Source organism: Belonocnema kinseyi, chromosome 2 (assembly GCF_010883055.1).
Source record: "Belonocnema kinseyi isolate 2016_QV_RU_SX_M_011 chromosome 2, B_treatae_v1, whole genome shotgun sequence".
NCBI classification, from domain to species: Eukaryota; Metazoa; Arthropoda; class Insecta; order Hymenoptera; family Cynipidae; genus Belonocnema; species Belonocnema kinseyi.
In genome coordinates, this window is record NC_046658.1 from 177,189,887 (window position 1) to 177,210,699 (window position 20,813).

A 20,813-nucleotide genomic window follows, 5' to 3' on the forward strand; every position below is an offset into this window, starting at 1 on the left:
AATTATAATTCTTTTCGAAAATTCTCAGTTCCAAGTCACAATTCCAATTTTTTGTTGTTGCTAAAATTCACTGTTTCATGTCAAAATCATCATTCTTTCGAAAATTTCCGTTCTAAATTCAAATTTTGATTTCTTTTGGAAAATGCACTTTTCCAAGTAAGAGTTGACTTTTCCAAGTTAACAAATTTTTTTTTGGTTGTAAAATTCACTGTTCGATGTTAAAAAATTAATTTTTTTCGAAAATTCATAGTTCCAAATCACAAATCCAATTTTTTTTCTAAAATTCACTGTTTCATGTCAAAATAATCATTCTTTTCGAAAATTTCCCGTTCCAAGTTCAAATTTTTATTTCTTTTGGAAAATTCACTTTTCCAAGTAAGAATTATAATTCTTTTTGAAAATTTGTTCCAGATCTGAATAAGTTTTTTTTTTCAAAAAATTTATATTTGAAATTAAAATTTTCATTTTTTTGGCAAAATTCACTGCTTTATGTCAAAATCATAATTCTTTTCGAAAATGCCTCATTCCAAGTCAACACTAATTTTTTGGGTTGAAAATCACTCTTCCGTGTCAAAATCGTAATTCTTCTCGAAAATTCCCCGATCCAAGTCAACAATGTAATTTCTCTTGGAAAATTCACTCTTCTACGTCAGAATTATAATTATTTTGGAAAAGTCGTTCTTAGAGATCTTATTTATAATTTTTTTTCGAAAATTCCACGTTCCAAGTCAAAATTGTATTATTTTTATTTGTGTAAAATTCACTATTTGATGTTAAAACAGTAATTCTTTTCGAAAATTCATAGTTCCCAATCACAATTCCAATTTTTTTTCTAAAATTCACTGTTTCATGTCAAAATAATCATTCTTTTCGAAAATTTCCCGTTCCAAGTTCAAATTTTTATTTCTTTTGGAAAATTCACTTTTCCAAGTAAGAATTATAATTCTTTTTGAAAACTTGTTCCAGATCTGAATAAGTTTTTTTTTCAAAAAATTTATATTTAAAATCAAAATTATAATTTTTGTTTAAAAAATTCCACGTTCCAAGTCAAAATTGTAATATTTTTTTTTGTAAATTTCACTGTTTCAAGTTAAAACAGTAATTCTTTTTTTAAATTCCTGGTTCCAAGTAAAAATTGTAATTTTTAGGTAAAATTTACTCTTTCATATCAAAATCATAATTATTTTCGAAAATGTCCCAATTCAAGTCAGAACAATAATTTTTTGAATTCCCTGTTCCAAATCATAATTCTTTTCGAAAATTTCTCGTTCCAAGTCAAAATGGTAATTTTTTTCTGGTAAAATTCACTGCTTTATATCAAAATCATAACTCTTTTTGAAAATTTATATTCCAAGAAAGAATTATAATTTCTTTTGAAAAATTGAATATTTCAAGCCGGAATTATAAATCATCTAGAATCGACAATATTTCCTCATTCAAATTATCCAAATTATAATTATTTTGGAAAATTCTTTCTTTGTAAAATTAGAGTTTTTATATTTGAATTTTAAAATGTGAACCTCTCTATCTTAAATTTAAAAAATATATATATATATATATATATATTTCTCAGTCAGCTAGAGATTCTAATTTTCCCAAAAATGAAGAAAAAAACTTACTCGATACTGATGCACTGATGAATTCTGCAGAAAGTTTCGAAAATCATCAGTCTCGCGTTTTCGACAAACTCGTTTGGCAGAGAAATTAGGAAAAAGTCGTTACAGACGACAGTTTGACATTCTTGCAATTTCTGGCGAGCACCATCAAAGTCAAAGTTTACATACAAGTGCTCCAAGAATTCAGTAATTGGATCCCGGTAAGTGTAGGATTCCTATTTTTAACAAAAAAAGAGAGAAAGAAAACAAGTTTTAGAAAATGCCTGATTTATGATTGTATACAGGGTGGCCCTTTTAAGCAAAGAAAAAAAAATCCCGGTTATTTCCCGATTCGCAAACACTGTTCACGGTCAATAAAATTAAAAAGAAATAAAACTCTAAGAGCCAAAATTTTTTTTCATTTGAAGTAATAAAAACTTAGCTGCAAATTAAAGCACTCAAAGTAAAACTCTTGAATTTAAAACTTTTAAAACCTTGACATGAAATGCAGGTAAACAGCCAAATTTAAATTTTTTAACTTTGATAAATTATAGAGTTCAAAGATTCAGATTAGGTTCCAAAAATGTAAATCAATGCATTTAAAAATGTTGAAAATTATACAATTTTAAGCAGTTTTAATCTAATAACATTAAAAATTGAACGGTTATTTTAATTGTAAATTGTTTAAAAAACCTTAAATTGCTTCGTAATTTAATTTCAAAATATTGAAACATTTACATGTTGTTTGAATGTTAAAAAAATTATTCAAATTTTTCCTAATTTCTTTTTTTAATCCTGCCAAATTGTAAACAAATTTCCTTAAAATCTTCCACATTCATTTTTTGTAATTTTGTCAATCTTTCTGAATCTTTTTAAATATTTCAAAATTAATTTTTCGAAATAAAAAATCATATTTCATTTTTCTAGGAAATTTTATCTATTCTTCTAAAGCCTTTACAAAATTCGTAAAAAGCTTCTAAATTTTTTGTTCGAAATCATTTTAAATTTTTAATTAATTTTGAATTTTTTAAAAACTTCTAAGTATTTCTTCAACTCCTAATTAAAATTGTTTAAAAAGAAAAAATTGAAATTGTAAAGTTCAAATTTTTTATTTATTTTTTTTTAATTTTAGTTTTGAACATTTAATTTTTAATTACTGATTTTAAATGAAATCAGATATTTGTAAATATTAAGTAATTGTTCTTTTTATAAACTGTAAAATTTTAAATTAAATGTTTTAAAAACGGATTATTTTAGACTGAAGTAATATTTGAAAATTAATAAAAGCCTTTAATTATAAATATATTATTTGGAAGTTATTTTAAAATTAAAAAATGTTGATAAAGTTTCAGTAGGGCGTTTAAATTTGTTTCAATAATAAGACTTTCCAATTGAAACAGTTTAATTTTTAACGTTAAAATCTGGAAATAGCGCAAAATTCAATTATTTTTTAAATCTTTGATTTTAAATGCATCTAATTTGTTATTGTTTGAACCTTAAAAACTGCATTTTATATTTCTTTAAATTAAAAAACTACGCTTAAAAATTAGAAATCTAAAACAGAAAATTTGTAAAGTGAACGATTTTCAAATTCAGCATTATTAACTGAATGATACCATAATTGAAAAAGATCGCAATTAAACTAATTATTTAAAAACCAGTTGAAATAAAAGTTGAACAGATTTTTTATTCTAAACATTTTGTGAAATTCTCGGTAAAAAAATAAATTCTCTGCCCTTTTCCGAGTTTTCCCAGCATTATAAAATTCTCGGTTTTCCAGGTTTCCCGGTCCAGCGGCCACCGTGTATATGATTCTAAATTATGATCAACTTACCTGTTGGATCACCTTGACCAGATCCTTCAACGTAGACCTTCTTGAGCGATTGACAATGACAGCTGCAGCCAAATAACGCAAAATGTGAGGACACATTGTCTGAATGGCATTCAAATAACTGTATTGAAAAATAATTAAATAAATTAGGACATTTAGGCAAATATATGTTATGTTGGTCGAAAAAAAAAATGTTTTTCTCTCACAGGGCAAAAGAAATTGCTTCTTTCGGTGTCTAAATTATCACTGATTTTTGGTTTTTGCAAATAAAATGTTTATTTCATTTAAATAATCGCTATTCCGTATATTCACTTTGACGTGCGTACTCTTTTCAGTGAAATACATCACATTTTTTTTTTAATTTTCTGAAAATCTGATGGATGTATTCAAGTAAAAGGAGTATTTTAAAGTAAAAAAAAATGCATCACCAGCGATTGTTTTAATAAACTAAGAATTTTATTTTCTAATGCCATTTGCAGGCCTCAAACTCACTTCAGAGATTTAAAAAAAGTGCAAATAGTGTCACAAATTTGAAAAAGTTGCAGAAGATTAATTTACTAGCGAAAAAGACTACAATTTTTCAACAAAAAAATGAACTTTCAACTAAAAAAGATAATTTTTGAACCAAACATGGAATAGTTCAATTTTCAATTTAAAAAATTTGAATTATTAACCAAACTCATGAATTTTCAAAAAGGACCAAAAAAGACAATAATTCAACCAAATAGTTGAATTGTGAACTAAAAAAGTTCAATTTTCAATAAAAAATGAGACAGGTTAATTCTTAGTTTAAAAAAAATCATTTTTAACTGAGCTAATGAATTTTTAACTAAAATTATAAATCTCTCACTAAAAAAGACGAATTTTCAACAAAATAAATGAATTTTTAACGAAAGAGTTGAATTTTCAAATTAAAAAAATCAATTTTCAGAAAAAATGAAATAGCAAAAATGTAGTAATGCATTTTCAAATAAAATAATGAATCTTCAATTGGAATGGCTGAATTTTAAACAAAAAAATACGAATTTTCAATCAAATAAAGGAATTTTCAATTATAAAAGATAAATTTCAAAACAAAAATTAAATAGTTAAACTTTCAGTTTAGAAAATTAATTTTTTAACAGACTGATATATATTTTCAAGTAAAATGATGAATATTCAACTAGAATGGTTGAAGTTTAAACAAAAATGATGAATTAAGAAAATAAAATCATGAATTTTCAACGAAAAAATTAATTTCCATTAAAAAAGGAGAATTTTCAACAAAATAAATGAATTTTCAGCGAAATTGTTTAATTTTCAATTAAATTAGGCAAATTTTCAAATAAATGGTTGAAGATTAAACTAAAAAGAAATCATTTTCAACCAAAAAGATGAATTTTCACCCAAAAGATTCATTTTCACCAAAAAAGAAGAATTTTCAACCAAATAGTTTCACTTTCAAGCAAAGAGATGAATTTTCAATTAAATGTTTATTAATTGGAAGTTACATTTTTAGTTTAACAAATAATAATTTTCAACCAGAGAAAAAACAACTCATTTTCATAAAAATGATTACATTTTTAAACAAACTAATGCATTTTCAACTAAAATAATGGATATTCAATTTGAATAGCTGAATTTTAAACAAAAAATATGAATTTTCAATAAACGAAATGAATTTTCAATTAAAAAAGATAAATTTCAAAACAAAAACTAAATAGTAAAATTTTTAGTTAAGAAAATTAATTTTTTAACAGGCTAATACATTTTCAAGTAAAATGATGAATATTCAACTAGGATGGTTGAAGTTTAAACAAAAATGATGAATTAAGAAAATAAAATCATGAATTTTCAACGAAAAAATTAATTTCCACTAAAAAAATGAGAATTTTCAACAAAATAAATGATTTTTCAAAAAATAGTTGAATTTTCAATTAAATGAGGCAAATTTTCAAACAAATGGTTGAAGTAGGAACTAAAAAGATCAAGTGTCAACCAAAAATGGAATAGTTAAGTTTTCAGTTAAAAAAATTTATTTTCAACCAAATAGTTTCATTTTCAACCAAAGAGATAAATTTTCAACTAAATATTTATTAATTGGAAGTTACATTTTTAGTTTAACAAATAATAATTTTCAAACAGAAAAAACTAATTTTCGTAAAAATTATAATTATTATTTTTAAACGTCATGAATTTTCAACTAAAATTACGAATCTTCAACTGGCATAGTTAAATTTTAAAGAAAAAATAAGAATTTGTAACAAAATACATCAATCATCAACTGGAATGGGCAATTTTTAAATTGAAAGATGAATATTCAACTACAATGATCAATCTTTAACTACAATAATTGAATTTTCAATTAAAAAAATTAATTTTTAACAAGACTTTAACTTTCAATCAAATAATTAAAATTTAATTCCAAAAAAGATTAATTTTGAAGATAAAAGGTAGTAGCTGGTATTTTAACCAAAAAATATTTAAAATTGTCACGCTTAGAGCAAAAGCGAACTAAAAAAAAACATGCGGAAAAGCGAATTAAAAACACTTTAAACAAGAAGAATAAATTTCTACCAAAAAAGATAAATTTTTAACTGAGAAAGATCAATTTCCTTTAAAAGAAAAATCAATTTTTTTACTTAAAAAAATACATTTTCAACCGAAAATTATACAGTTCAATTATCAGATGCTTTTCAAAACACGAAGAATAATTTAATAAAAAAAAACCATGAACTTTTAACTGAAAACAGTCCATTTTTAAGCAAAAAAAAAAAAAATAACACAATAGTTCAATCTTTAACGAAAAAATATATAAATTTTCAACAAGAAAAGATAAATTTTAAATAAAAAATGATACAGTTAAAATTTCAGTATTAAAAAATGGGTTTTTCAATCAAAAAGAATCGAATTTTCAATAAAGGTGTTAGATGATCAACCAAAAGAATGCATTTTTTACCAAAATAGATGAATTTTCAAACAAGAAGAATAATTTTCTACTAAAAAATAAGAATCTTCAACTGAATAAAAAAATCAACAAAATTGTCAAATCTTCAATTTAAGAATGAATATTAAAAATAAAATAATAAGAATTTAAACAAAAATGTAATAGGTTCATTTTTAGTTTAAAAAATTTAATTTTCGACGGTGATAATAAATTTTCAAAATTCTATTTAAACCAAAAAAAGATGAATGTTTAATCAAGGACAGTAGTTTTCAAACAAATAGTTTTCTAAAAAAAGACGAAATTTTTCAGGAATGGAATAGTTTAATTTTCAGCTGAAAAAAAAATAAATTTTAACAGAAACATAATGGCTTTTTCACCAAAAATATCACTTTTCAAACAAGAAGGAAAAGTTTCTACCAAAAAGACGAACTTTAAACTGAAAAAGAAAAACACTTTTTAACTAAAAATTGTATTTTATGCTCAAGGTTTCAGTGGAAAAAATTTAATTTTCACATAGAAAATTTTTTTAGTTGGCTAAAAATGAACTTTCCTGTTAGAAATTTACATATTTTGATTGTAAATTAACGGTTTTTCAAAAAAAAAAATTACCTGTTATGTTAAAGTACTTCATTTTGACATATACATTTTTAAAAAGAAAGTTGATATTTTTTTCTTTTTGAACTTTAAAAGCCTCTTTGGCTGAAAATTGATTTTTTGAACTAATAATTTAACTGTTCTATTTTTTGTTAAAATCGTATCATTTTTAGTTGGAAATTCAACTATGTAGTTGAAAAATCATCTTAATTGATAGGAAATTATTCCTCTCGTTTTAAAATTGATCTATTTTTATTAAAAATTCAGTTCTTGGGTTGTAAATTCCACTGATTCGTTGCAAATTAATTTTGTTCCTGTTAAAAATTTTTATATTTTGTTATGAATTCTTTATTTCGGTTAATATTCATATTTTTACTGAAAATATAACGATTCCATTTTTGGCTGGAAATTAAACTTTTTTAAAACACTTTCTTTTTTAGTTGAAAATTCAACTGTGTGGTACAAAATTAATCTATTTTGTTGAATATTTGACTTTTTCATAAGAATATTATTCTTTATGTTTGTACATTCATTTCTTTGGTTGAAAATGTAACTATTTTATTGTTAATTCGATTTTTTTTTAATTAATTTTTTTAACTGAAAGTTTAACTGTTCCAGTTTTGGTTAAAAAGGTATCTTTTTTCCTTGAAAATTAACTTCTCTCATAATAAATTAATGTATTTTGTTGAAAAATCAATTTCAACTATTTTATTTTTGGTTGAATACTTATTTTTTAGATTGAAATTCATTTCTAAAGTTTGAACATTGCTTTCGTGTTTGCTTAAAATGTTGTTCAGAATTGATTTGGTAAATTGAAAACTTAACTTTTTCATTTTTGTTCCAAAATTTATATTTGACATTAAAAATTAATTTTTTTAATTGATAATTCAACAATTTTGTTGAGAATATGAATATTTTTGGGCTGAACAGAAATTCAACTGAGAATTTAATTGTATAATTTTTTGTTAAAAATTTACCTTGTCTAGTCGAAAATTGATTTATTTTTTCATTGAAAATTGAACTATTTGATTCGAAATTTTTTTTTTGCTTTAAAATTGACCCTTTTCAGTTAAAAATGTATCTGTTTTGGAATTAAATTATTCTTCTTGCTTGAAAATTGTATCTATTTTGGTTAAAAATTCTTTTTCTTTTGTTGATGATAATTTAACTATTTTGTTGAAAATTCAAGTGTTTGCTGAAAATTAATTTTTTATACTGAACCCTGCAATGTATCATTTTTCGTTGAAATTTTTTTAAATTTGAAACTTGAACAATTTTGGCGAAAATTTTTTGCTTGAAAATTGAACTTTCTCAGTTAAAATTTCATTTTTTTTTGGTAGAGAATTATTCTTATTTTTTTTTAAATTCATCTATTTTAATAAAGAATTCATTTCTTTCGTTGAAAATGCATCCTTTTTGTAAAAATTTTTAAATATAGTTTGAGATTATGTTTTTAGATGAAGATTAAACGTTTCTTATTCCAATAAAAATTGATCTTTTTAGTTGAAAATCCATTTATATGGTTCAAAAATGAAAAAGAAGAATTTTCACCAAACTGGATTAATTTTCAATTAAATATATATATATTGAACTATGCTATATATATAGCATAGTTCAATTTTAAAGAAAAAATAAGCATTTTTAACGAAATACATGAATCTTCAACTAGAATAGTCAATTTTTTAATTGAAAGATGAATTTTCAACAAAAGAGTTCAATTTTCAACCAAATAATTGAAATTTAATTCCAAAAAAGGTTAATTGTGAAGAAAAAAGGTAGTAGTTGGTATTTCAACAATAAAAATAGATTTTTAATTAATTTGGCTTGAAAATCGATTTCTTTTTCTTTTCGAACTGCCAATTCAACTTTTCGAGCTTTGGTTTGTAAATTTACCTTTTTTAGTTGATAATTTATATATTTTATTGAAACTGTATCTTTTTTGGTAGAAAATTCATTTTCTGGGTTTCAAATTGAATTAAATTGTCGTGAATTCATTTTTTTTGTTTTGAAAATTGATTTTTTTTAACTGAATATTTTATTCTTCTATTTTTGGTTAAAATATCTTCTTTTGGAATGAAAAAAAACTATTTTGTTGAAGATTCGTTTTTTTGTTCTTGTTGAAAGTTCATTTTGCTATCATTTGCACTACTCTAATTTTGGTTGAAGCTTGATCTTTTTTAAATGAAAATTTATGAACTTTGTTGAAAATGAGTCTTATTTGGTAGAAAATTAATATTTTGGGTTAAAAATTAAACTATTTGGCTTAGGTTCAAAACTTATCGTTTTGATTTGAAAACTCAAATAAAAACTGTTTCAAATGTATTTAGAAACAAAATTTTCTTCGCATTAATATGATCAGGGTGTCTAGCGATTCTTAGGAACAAAATTCAAGGTCTTTTCCAGATTTTTCAGGTCAAGAAATCAACGTTCTCCAGATCTCCATTTTTACATCAAATAATGAAATAAACGTTTGTCATAGATTTAAAAAATGAGCCATTACATTTTTTATTGGCCAAAAATTTATGAACCAAACCAAACAAATTCTTAAATTTTTGCGAAAATGAGTCGTCTTTGTGAAATCTTTAGGGATATTTTAAAATCTTTTTAATGTATTTGAAATCATTGAAATCTTTGTGAAGTCTTTCTTTAATCTTTTTTTGTTTCCAAAATATTTTGTGTTTGTTTAAAATCATTAAGTTTTTTTAAATCTTCTCGAATGTGTTTAAGCCTTTTGAAATCGCTTAAAATCTTTGAAATGTTTTGAAATTCTTGAAATCTTTTGAAATCCTTACGAATTCTTTAAAGAAATTGTGTAATCTTCTCCAAGTTTTTTGTATCCGTTTGAAATCACTGGAATATTTGAAATATTTCTTAAATCTTTTGAAATCTTATAAAAAATTTTGATATCGTTTAAAATATTTGAAATTTTTCTTTAATCTTTGTTCGTGAAATCTTTTCTTTTCATTTGAAATTATAAAAATATTTTTAAATATTTTGAAATCTTTGAAATCTGGGGTCCAACCTTGTTGGAATCTTTGAAATTTTGAAATGTTTTGAAATCCTTAAGAATTCTTTAAAATATTTGAGAAATCTTTCGGAAATCTTTTGTAATCGTTTGAAATCTTTGAAATTCTCGTATTGTTTTGAAATCTTTTGAGATCTCCTAAAAAATTTTGAAGTTATTTAAAATCTTTGAAATGTTTTGAAATCTTTAAAATCTTTGTGCAATGTTCAAAATCTTTGAAATCTTAGTGAAATCTTTTGATATCTCCTAAAAAATTTTGAAATTGTTCAAAATCTTTGAACTTTTAGAAATGTGGTTTAATATATCCTTTTTAAAATCTTTAAACTCTTTTCTAAGTTTTAAAATCTTTATGAAATGTTCGAAATCTTTGGGGAATTTTTGTGAAAACTTTTTAATCTAGTGTACACGCCCTTTTAGAATGTTTGAAATCCTTGAAATCTTTGTGAAATATTTTGAAATGTTTATAAAATCTTTCTTGAATCTTTGTTTTAGAAAATATTTAAATTTTAAATCTTTAAAGTTTTAAAATGTTTGTGAAATCTTTATGAAATGTTAAAGATATTTTAAATATTTTGAAATCTTTAGAAATATTTTGTAACCTTTTGAAATCTGTTGTACACTCAAAAACCGAGTGGTCAACACCTCGAAAAATCCGTTGTATAGCCATGGCTTATTCTAATTTTGAAACTGAATTAACATCGAAATTTTAAACTAAACATTTTTTTAAATTTCTAAGTTTAACACCTCAACAAAAAGTGCATTGAAATATCTTTATTTATCCTGTAATAAACAAAAAGATAAATTATATCTTGATCTTTCGATAAAATTACTGTTTTAAAAGAAAGAAAAAAGAATAATTAAAATTCAAAGTTTTTGTGAAAAAATCAACGAGATTTCCAGGTTTTCAAGGTCAATAGACACCCTGATGATTAATCTTCTTGGTGTATGGCTGGTTTTATAACTGGAAGAATTTATAAATTGGGATATTGTAGCAACCCTGAATAATGCAAATAATATGTTTTTCCTATTAATTTGAATTCTTTTATCATTTAAATTTAGTAGCCTTTCCAATTCCAACTTCGAAGCGATAAATTTTCCCACGAAATTAAAACAGTGTAATTATTATTGATAAAGATATAAAATACATTTTTTTATATTATAATTAAAAATGTTGAAAAAAAAAAGAGTTAAATAGTGTTAATAGTTTAATGAGCTCGAGGCCTGAGCAGTATTTTTTGTGTAAAATGAAAACTTACTGAGGCCGGTAGAGGAACATCTCGATAATAAGGTCTCTGCCCTTTATGTCGTTAAAGAATACAAAAAGACTCCAGTGAATCAACCATGTGCGCTGTTGAAGAACTTCCAGCGAATTTCCAATTACATTACTGTCTATGTATTCTCGCAGCTTATTAACATCTTCCAGGGCAGTTTCCCAGTTTTGTACGAGAATTTCAGAGGCCAATTTACCCCAAAGAACTCGCAAATAGTTCTAAAAACAATTCATCTTTTAATATTCAAACTAGAGAAATGCTAATTTCAGTTACTGATATTAAAAAAAAAAGTACCTTGTCTGTAGGTGGCATAATCAGCATGTAAAAGTACAAGTAGGACGTCGATACTGAATAATTACCACACTCGTATCGATATTTTGCAAGTTTTACAAAGTCGTCCATCATCTCTACTCTAAACTGCAGAAATTATAATTAAATTTAAAAAAAAAGGGTTAGATTAATTCTTCAAAAATGAAAATAACTGAAAAATAAAATCGTGCACTCACGTTGTGCTCTTGAGTCAAAAAATTGTTTAGCGCTTTAGAATCACGCATGCTTTCCATTTTCTTCATGATGTCTTCATTGTTCATCAATTGTAAAACAACAGAACAATTGTTCTGAAGAAGTTGCAGTTCTTGTACTACATTTGCACGTCGTGATTTTAATTCCTGTGGTCAAAAAGAACATAAGTTCAAGACTGATTGGACAAGAATAGTACTTTTTTTCTAAATAAGACAATATACATTTAAAAAATACATATTAGAAATTTAAAAATATTTTTATGATAAAAAGATATTTTAAATGAAAGGTAAATTTTTATTTTTCTATCGTTTATCATATAACTCAATTCTAGTGATAAAATTAATTTCTAATTATCCAAATCGTATGCACGGTGACTCCAAATAAATGTAATTAAAGAAATTTGCATTTAGATTGAACGTTCGTGTTTCTCGCTTCAAATTCCCAATGTTCAAAACTATTATTATAAACTAAAAAATATTTGATTTTAATTTAAATAATTCAAAATTGTATAATTTGAAAAATCGAGCCTTTTAATACATGAACGACTAAAAATTCAAAATTTCAAATTAAAAAACCAAACAGTTGCCTTTTAAACCCAAAAATATAAATTCGCAACAAAAAGGGTCATTTTCAACTAAATACTTGAATTTCTTACCAAAATAGTTGAATCTTCAAGACAAAGACAAAATTTTCAAGAAAATAGGTAGGATTTTCAACCAAAAAGATACATCTTTAACCAAACAAAATAAACCTTTAAACAACGTAGTTTAAGTAGAAAAAAGACATGACATCTTTTAAAAGTAGTTTAATTTATAGCCAAATAGTTGGAATTTTTACCCAAACAAGATGAATTTTTAACAAAACAGGTAAATAGTCGATATTTTATTCAAAAATATTAAAAATTTTAATTAGTAACAGCTTGATTCATAAAAGATGTATATTCAATAAAATTATTGAATCCTCAACCGAAACCAATTAATTTTCAACCAAACAGTTTCATTCTTAACCAAAAACGATTAAATTTCTACCAAAAAAAGATCCACTTTAACACCAAAAAAAACGAAATATCAACAAAAAAGATTTTTCAGTCAAGAAAGAATTTTTAAGCCATAAATACAAATTTTTTACAAAACATTTGAATTATCAACAAAAAAAAGTTATTTTTTTTTTAGCCGAAAAGATCTATTTTCAACAAAATAGTTGCATTTTCATTTAAAAAAACAAATTTACAACAAAACAGTTCAGTTTTCCAACAAAAAAAGAGTTTTAATTTCAAAAATTAAAAAATAAAATTTGAATAAAAGTATATATAAGGCGAAAGATTAAATACTTATTTTTATATGTAGAAAAGAAGAATCAATATTTTGTATTAGAAATTGTATATTTTAAAATAATTTTGTTTAATGAATTTTGCCCATCAAAGAATGATTTAAAAAATTCGATCGAAAAACTAAATATTTTTACATGTAGAAAAAAAGAATCAATCTTTTTATAAGAAATTATATTTATTTTTAAACAAAGAAAATAGTAATAGTAAAAAAAAAGTTGGAAACCCATCCACGGAAATATAAAAAAGTCATATAAAAAATTTGTTGTATAAACATTTCTTATATGTATCAAATATTTCTCATAATCACCAATATTTTCTATTTAAAAAAATACCATTATAATTTAAAAAAAATAATAATAATAATAATAATAAGTATAATACAAGATTTTTCCCAAGAACTGTCATTAATTCTCTAATATAACTGATACTTCAAATCTAAATTTGAAAGTACACTTTTAAATGCTAAAGCCCTTTTTCTTAGTTAAAAATTGAACAATTTTGTTGAATTTTTGTTGTTGCAAATTAATTTTCATAACAGAAAATTTTAATATTCTATATATGGTTATTTTGAAAATTTACCTTTTTGGCTGAAAAATTCTGTTTTTTTTTTTAAACCTTGTCTTTTGTTGTAGAATATTAATTTGCTTCGTGACTAATTTACTTTATTGGTTGGAAATTCATTTATTTGGTGGAAATTTTACCTATTATGTTGAAAATTCCTTTAAAAATTCTAAATTTCGTTAAAAATTCATTTATTTTAATAAAAATTATTTCTCTTTTATACAAATTATTCTTTTTGTTTGAAAATACATTTCTTGTATTGAAAATTAATTTTTTTAACTGTAAATTTAACTATTCCATTTTTTGTTGAAAATTGATACTTTTCTATAGAACTTTAATCTTTTTGGTTAAAAATTCATTTTTTTGGTTAAAGACTCATCATTTGAGTTAAAAATGTATTTCTTTCTCAAACACCTTAACTATTTTGTTATAAATTCGTTTTGTTAATTAAAAATGAATTTTTTTATTGAAAATTTGTCTATTCCATTTTTTCTAGAAAACTCATCTTTTTTTAGTTAAAAATTCACTAGCTTTTTTGAAAACTCGTCTTTCTGGGTTGAAAATTCAATTATTTTCTTACAAAATACAAATGTTTGGCTTGAAAACTTAACATTTTGGATGAGATTTTTTTTTCATTATTGACTAAAAAATCTTTCTTGGTGGTTCCAATTTTATATTGGATAACAATTCTTTTTCAGGATTCTTTTGCAAAAAAAAAAGTAGCGCATATCAGAACCCTCTAATAAAGTTCAATTAATTTGGAGTTGATTGTTAAATGGCCTGTGTTTACATGTTATAAAACTACGTATTAAACAAATTGTTTTCTTGATAATTTTGTTATTCTCATGAATAATAATTTGTTGACGTTCTGTTTTTTTACATTGTAATATTTTTTTATCTGACAGTAAAAAAGGTTTTGAATATCTGAGAGCTTTCAGTTAATAAAATAAAATTGGAAACAAATTTTAAACTTCTAAGGAAACAAAAACAGAAAAAAGTAGGTTATTCTCATGTCATTTTTGTGTTTTTCAAATTATTTCTGTTTAAAATATATATCTTTGCAATACTTAGAAACAGTACTTGATAATGTTTTCCCAAAATTAAATCTACGCGAATTTACAAATTTAAATTGTTCAAAATTGTAAAAGAAAATTATTTGATCCTAATTTAAATCATTAACAATTGTCCAACTTAAAAGAAAAAGGAAGAATTTTAATACTTGACCCATAGATTCAAAATAATCAAAATAGCAGTTTAAGATTTAAAAATTAGAGAATCTGGTCTTTACATAAATTGATCAGAATTAAACAATTTATAATTAAAAGCCTTAATAATGGAAATCAATTTTTAATGGAAAACGTTTAAAGAATAATTTCAATGAAATTATAAATAATTAATAATTAATGGAAATGTTTAATTATAGTTTTTTATACATTTTTCAAGCTTTTGGAAAAACCAAATTTAAAGGGTTTAAAATTTAAAACCATTAATTAAATGTTAAAAATTTTCAGAAAACGTTCAAGTTTTTCGAATGATCAAATTGACAATTTAAGTTAGTTTTCATGCCAAAAATCAAAGATTCTTCCTTATATTTGCATCATTTTTAATGGTTTTCGCTTGAAAATTTAAACGCTTTAAAATGTAGAAAAAAAGTAACTTTATTATCATTTTAAATTCTTGGAAAACCCAAATTGTAACGCTTTAAAAATTTGAAATCATTAGAAAATTCAACTGTTTTTGCAGAAACTTGGTATTTTTGGGTTGAAAACTCAACAATTTGATAGAAAATAGGACAACTTGGTGGAAATTTGATGTATTTTGTTGCAAATTCATCTTCGCTTAAATAGAAAATCCATTTTTTGGTTAAAAATGTAACTGTTTGGTTGAAAATTAATCTTTAGTTGAGGATTCCAGTTTTTTGTTAAGAAATTCGTTTTCCTCGGTTAATACTAACTTTTATTTATTTTTAAATAAAATATTTTTTTGGTAAAATATCCACTATTACATTTTTCGTTGAAAATTCAACTTCTTGTTTCAAAGTTGAACTACTTTCTTGAAAGCTATTTTTTTTACCAAGGATTCATAATTTTAGTTAAAAACTTATGTCTTTTTGGGTTAAAAATTCAATACAGAAGTTAAAAAATAATTTTCTTGTTGAAAATGCATATTCTCGAATTGGAAATTCAACTGTTTTGAAAAAATTAATAAAAAAAAAATGTCTCCTAAATGAAAATTTAATAGAATTTGGACTACCATCACACCCACTGTTCGAACTATTTAGTAAAAAATGTATGGCTTTTTTTTTGAGAATTCAGTTTTTTTTTTAGAAAATTAAGAAATTTGGTTGAAAATGTATGTATTTTGTTTAAATTTGGTCTTTTTGGTAGAATTTGTTGTTTTTTTTTCGTTAACAATGTAACTCTTTAGTTTAAAATTAATCTATTGCAGTTCAGAATCCAAGTATTTTTTGGAAAAATTAATTTTTGACGGTTAATATCAGCTGTTAGTTTAAATTAAAATATTTTTTTTTTTATATCAACGGCTTGACTGATATTTTAACTACTTTATTAAAAGTTCATTTTTTTCCAAATTTATAAATTTAGTAAAAAAAAACTAGTTTTTTGGTTAAAATTAATTTTGTTCACAGAAAATCTAACTATATGGTTGAACATTAACTTTTCTATTAAAAAATTCATAGAAAATTAAACTTTTTGCTAGAAAATTCGTTTTTTTATACTGAAAATTGATTCTCTTAAATGAAAATTTAATTACTTAATTTTTTTATTAAAAATGTACCTTTTTTAGTTTAAAGATCAACTATTTAGTTAAAAAAGAAAAAAAAAGAATAAGATACAAACTCAAAATTAATTAAATAAAATGTGGACTACCATCACATCCATTGTTCAAATAATCTAGTTGCAAATTTGTTTTTGTGGAAAAACAATCTTCTGGGTTGAAAATTAAAATGCTTTGGAAAAAGATAATTTTTTTAGTAAAAAATAAAAATGCCTAGCTGAAAATGATTCTGTTTTGTCTGAGTTAAAATATTAACTATTATATTTTTTGCTCAGAATTAATTTGTTTTTTTAGTGAAAAACTAATTAATCTTCCATGTTAACAATTTTTTCTGGGAAATTCGTTTTTTATTGAAAATTAATTTTTGTAAATGAAAAGGCACCTTTTACATTTTTTAAATTGATCTTTTAGTTATAAAAATGCAATTATTTGGATTAAAATTGATGTAATTTGTTGAAAATTTGTCTTTTAAGCAGAAAATTAATCTTTTTTATTAGAAAATTAATCTTCTGGGTAAACAATTTTTTTGTGTGCAAAATGCAATTATTTAATAAAAAAATTCAATTGTTTGATAGAAAATACGCTTTTTTAATTAATATTTTTTAAAATTAAAATTTAACTATTCCATTTTCGTTTAAAAACTGATTTTTTTAGATCAGGAATTCAGCTATTTAGTTGAAAATGTATGTAATTTTTTTTTAATTATTCTTTTTTGGCAGAAAATAAATCTTCTTTGTTGAAAATTCAATTATTCGGTTAAAAATGTATTTTGTTGGAAAAAACTCATTTTCAACTAAAAATTTTACTATTTCATTTTAAAAAATTAACATTTTTCCTGAAACTTCATATATTCGGCTTTAAAATTCATCTTTTTTGATAGAAAATTAATTGTCTTGGTTGAAAATTCAAATTCTTTGTAGAAAATTAATCTTCTTGGTTAAAAATTCAATTATTTGGTATATTTTTATTGAAAATTAATAATTTTAAATGAAAATCAAACTACTTGGTTGAAAATGTGTGCAGCTGCCTGAAAATTCACCTTTTTGGGTAGAACATTAATTTTCTTGGATGAAAATTCCACTATTTTGTAGACCATTTTTTTTTTTAATTGAAAATTAATCTTTTTTGGTTAAAAGTTCAACTATTTAGATAGAAATGTATGTATTTAAATAAAAAAAGTCGTCTTTTTTACCAATTAATCTTCTTAATTGAAAAGGCAACTATTTGGTCAAAATTTTATATATTTTGTTAAGAATTCGTTTTTTTTGTAGAAAATTAATTGCAAACCATTTTTTTCTTTATTAGCTGAACAATCTTTGTTTGTCGAGGATTCAAGTATTTTGTTGATAATTGATGTTTTTTATTAAATTCTGCTGATTTCGTAAAAATTAAAATCTCTTTTTGCCTAAAATATCAACTATTACATTATAAAATTGGAAAAAAGTTAAAAGAGAACTTTAAAGTTTGAAAGTATTCACATTTGAAGTGTCTTTAAGCTTATACGTTTGAAATTATTAAGCCGCTAAGATTTCAAAAGCAGATTAAACAGAAAAATATGCTTGAAATTTGAGGTTAGGTGGTGACCGACTTACCGCAGGAACCTCCAAATCGGGATACAGCTGTTTTCTAATATCAATGGCATAATCAATCATGTTAGTTTTGCTAAGAATGTCTAGCTTGACCTGGAGCAGCTCATTTTCATCGTAAATCTGGAAAAAACATTTTCATTCCATAACCAAAGTGCCACATGGAAGCATAAAGTAATGCAAAAATGTCAAAACTGCGTACCTCTTTTGCAGACAAAAATTCCAAAAGAGGAAACACTAAATGCCGATCTAGATTTTGTCCTATCCTGAATGTCAAGTCAAAATTAGCCATTTTACACGGTAAAAGCCACTTTTTACTACTTTATTTAACAGCCCGTTCCTCTTAAAATTTTGGAGAAGACTGAAGAGAGGGAAACTGAAGTTGACTACTGTCACGCCGGAGCAAACTTAGGTTTAACTGCCGACAGGCGGCGTTAGCTGCTTTAGTCAATACCCCGCGAAAATTAAAATTAGTTCAATTAAAATTCTTTTTTGTATACAAATTAATCATCATAGTTTATAGTTTATTCATAAAACAAAGTTAAAGTATAAGCCTTTTGGTTTGAAAAGTAAAAAAAATATTATTTTTAATTACTGGTCAATTTTTTTTGCGCAGTTCGGAATTTCGCAAATTAGAATTTTCGAATAAATTATAAATATTTAATAATGTATATTATTATTATGTATACATTAAATTATGATAAATGTTGAACCACAAATGAAATAGTTATACATTTTCAACCAAAAAGCTGATTTTCTAGAAATGAATTTACAAACAAAACGACTAATATTCTACTAAAAAAAGACGAATTTTCTACAAAATACATGAATTTTTGACCACATAGTTGAATGTTCAACTAAAAAAGATACATTTGTAGTAAAAAATATAATGGCTGAATTTTTTAAAATTTTAACATAAAAAGACGAATATTCAAACAAATAATGTTTTACAAAAAACAAAACGAATTTTTAAGTAAAAAAAAAAAAATTTTCATCAAAAAATATAGATAGTATAATTAGAAGTATAGATACATTTTCGGTTTAAAAAAAATAATAAAAAATGTATTTATTTAATATTATAGATCTCTTTTCAATCAAATACATTTTTAACTAAAAAGATCAGTTAAAGAAGTAGAATAGATAAATATTATGTTAAAAAAAATTATTTTTTAAAAAAAAAGAATTGTCAACAAAATCGGTAAATTTTAAATCATTTTTAAAGGAGCCAAATAATACTCACCAAAGAGACGGATTTTCTACTGGAAAGGATATATCTTTTAACAAATAAAAAAAAAATTTTTACAAAATAGTTACATTTTTCAGCAAAAAAAATAAATTTTTCACCAAGAAAAATATTGCTTTATCGAAAAAGATGAATTTGTAATCATATATTTAAATTTTCACATAAAAAAGATAAATTTTTAAGTAAAAGAAAAACTAATTTTAAATTGTTACCCAAAAAAAAATAAATCTTCAACAAACAAATGAATTTTCAACTAAAAAATATATATTTACACTGAAAAAAATAATAGTTGAAAAAAATAAGTATCAGCAAAATAATAAAAATTTTTACCAAAAAAATGAATTCACAGACAAAAAGAATCATATTCTGCCAAACAAGATGATTCTTTTACAAAATGTATAAATTTTCAATCAAAAAGATGGATTTTCAGAGAAATAATTTTCTATCAAAAAGACGAATTTTCAACTGAAAAAAAATTAATTCTCAGCAACATATTGTATCATTATATTTTCAGATATTCAACATTAATTTTCAACAAAACAAATTTATTTAACATAATAGACTAATCTTTAACGAAATAAATTGATTTTTAACTACAAAATATTAATTAAAAAATAGGCATATTTAAATATTTACATAAAAATATTAATTTTTAACATATAAATCAAAATAATTTTCATCACATTCGGCATACTTTCAAAGATTTTCAAACAAGACGAATAATATTCTGCAAAAAAATGGAAACATTTAATTTTCAGTTAAAAAATATTTTTCAATAAAAAAGGAGCTTCAACAAAATGGTTCAATTTTCAAAAAAAAATGGATTTTCATACGAGAAGATTAATTTTCTACTGAAATAAAACTCATTTTCAACAAAAAATGAAAAATGTTCTAGCCAAAGAATAACTAATTTAAAACAATAGTCAATTTTCAACAAAATAAATCATTTTAGAATCGAAAAGATTTTTGTTTTAACCCATAAGATTATTTTTTTACCAAAAGAGAGACATTTGCAATAGAATACATGAATTAAATGGAACAGTTAAATTAACAGTTAATTAATTTTCAAGCAAAAAGGACCAATTTTCAACAAATAAAATAAATTTGTAACCAATAAAATAAACTTGTAACCAAGTACGCTAATAAACTTCACTTTTACATGGGAGAAAAGTTAATTTTTTTTCAAATTAGAAAAAATATATATTTTCCACCATAAGTGGATTTTTACAGGAATTGTTATTTTTCAAACACTACTCAGCGTGCAGACATCTTGTAAACTGACGTCACAGCATAAAATACCCTATTTAGACGTGAAGCGAGACAGTTTGAGAGAGCGAAATTCGAATTCAAATTGTGTAGAATAATGTTTTTAAAGAAAATGATTGAAAATGAATGAAAAAAAATATTAACCATGAATTATAGCTGAATGGAAAGTTAAACTTTAAAGTTGAAAAGCACTTCGAAAACGAAAAAGAAACGTTTGCTCGAGAAGTTTTAAACGACAGTAAAAGATGTTCATTACCTACTGTTGGC

At 23.2% G+C, this 20,813-nt stretch overlaps 2 protein-coding genes across 3 annotated transcripts in view; one reads left to right on the plus strand and one right to left on the minus strand.

The window, feature by feature from the left end:
- The window catches only part of LOC117183138 (probable RNA helicase armi), a 60,603-nt gene extending 59,001 nt beyond the window's left edge, over positions 1-1,602 (plus strand). The window contains exon 9 of the transcript XR_004468349.1: positions 1,574-1,602. The gene's annotated coding sequence lies outside the window, so the exon portion shown is untranslated. The remainder of the gene's footprint in view (positions 1-1,573) is intronic.
- Positions 1-18,402, minus strand: part of LOC117183139 (eukaryotic translation initiation factor 3 subunit E) — a 29,671-nt gene extending 11,269 nt beyond the window's left edge. For both annotated transcript variants that reach the window (XM_033376341.1, XM_033376342.1), the window contains exons 1-7: positions 18,240-18,402; positions 18,044-18,160; positions 11,749-11,910; positions 11,537-11,659; positions 11,228-11,460; positions 3,430-3,547; positions 1,620-1,831 (exon numbers count right to left, since the gene is read on the minus strand). In XM_033376341.1, the coding sequence (XP_033232232.1) occupies positions 1,620-1,831; positions 3,430-3,547; positions 11,228-11,460; positions 11,537-11,659; positions 11,749-11,910; positions 18,044-18,160; positions 18,240-18,329 (1,055 nt within the window). In that variant the 5' untranslated portion in view covers positions 18,330-18,402. The remainder of the gene's footprint in view (positions 1-1,619; positions 1,832-3,429; positions 3,548-11,227; positions 11,461-11,536; positions 11,660-11,748; positions 11,911-18,043; positions 18,161-18,239) is intronic.
- Between the last annotated feature and the right edge of the window lie 2,411 nt (positions 18,403-20,813).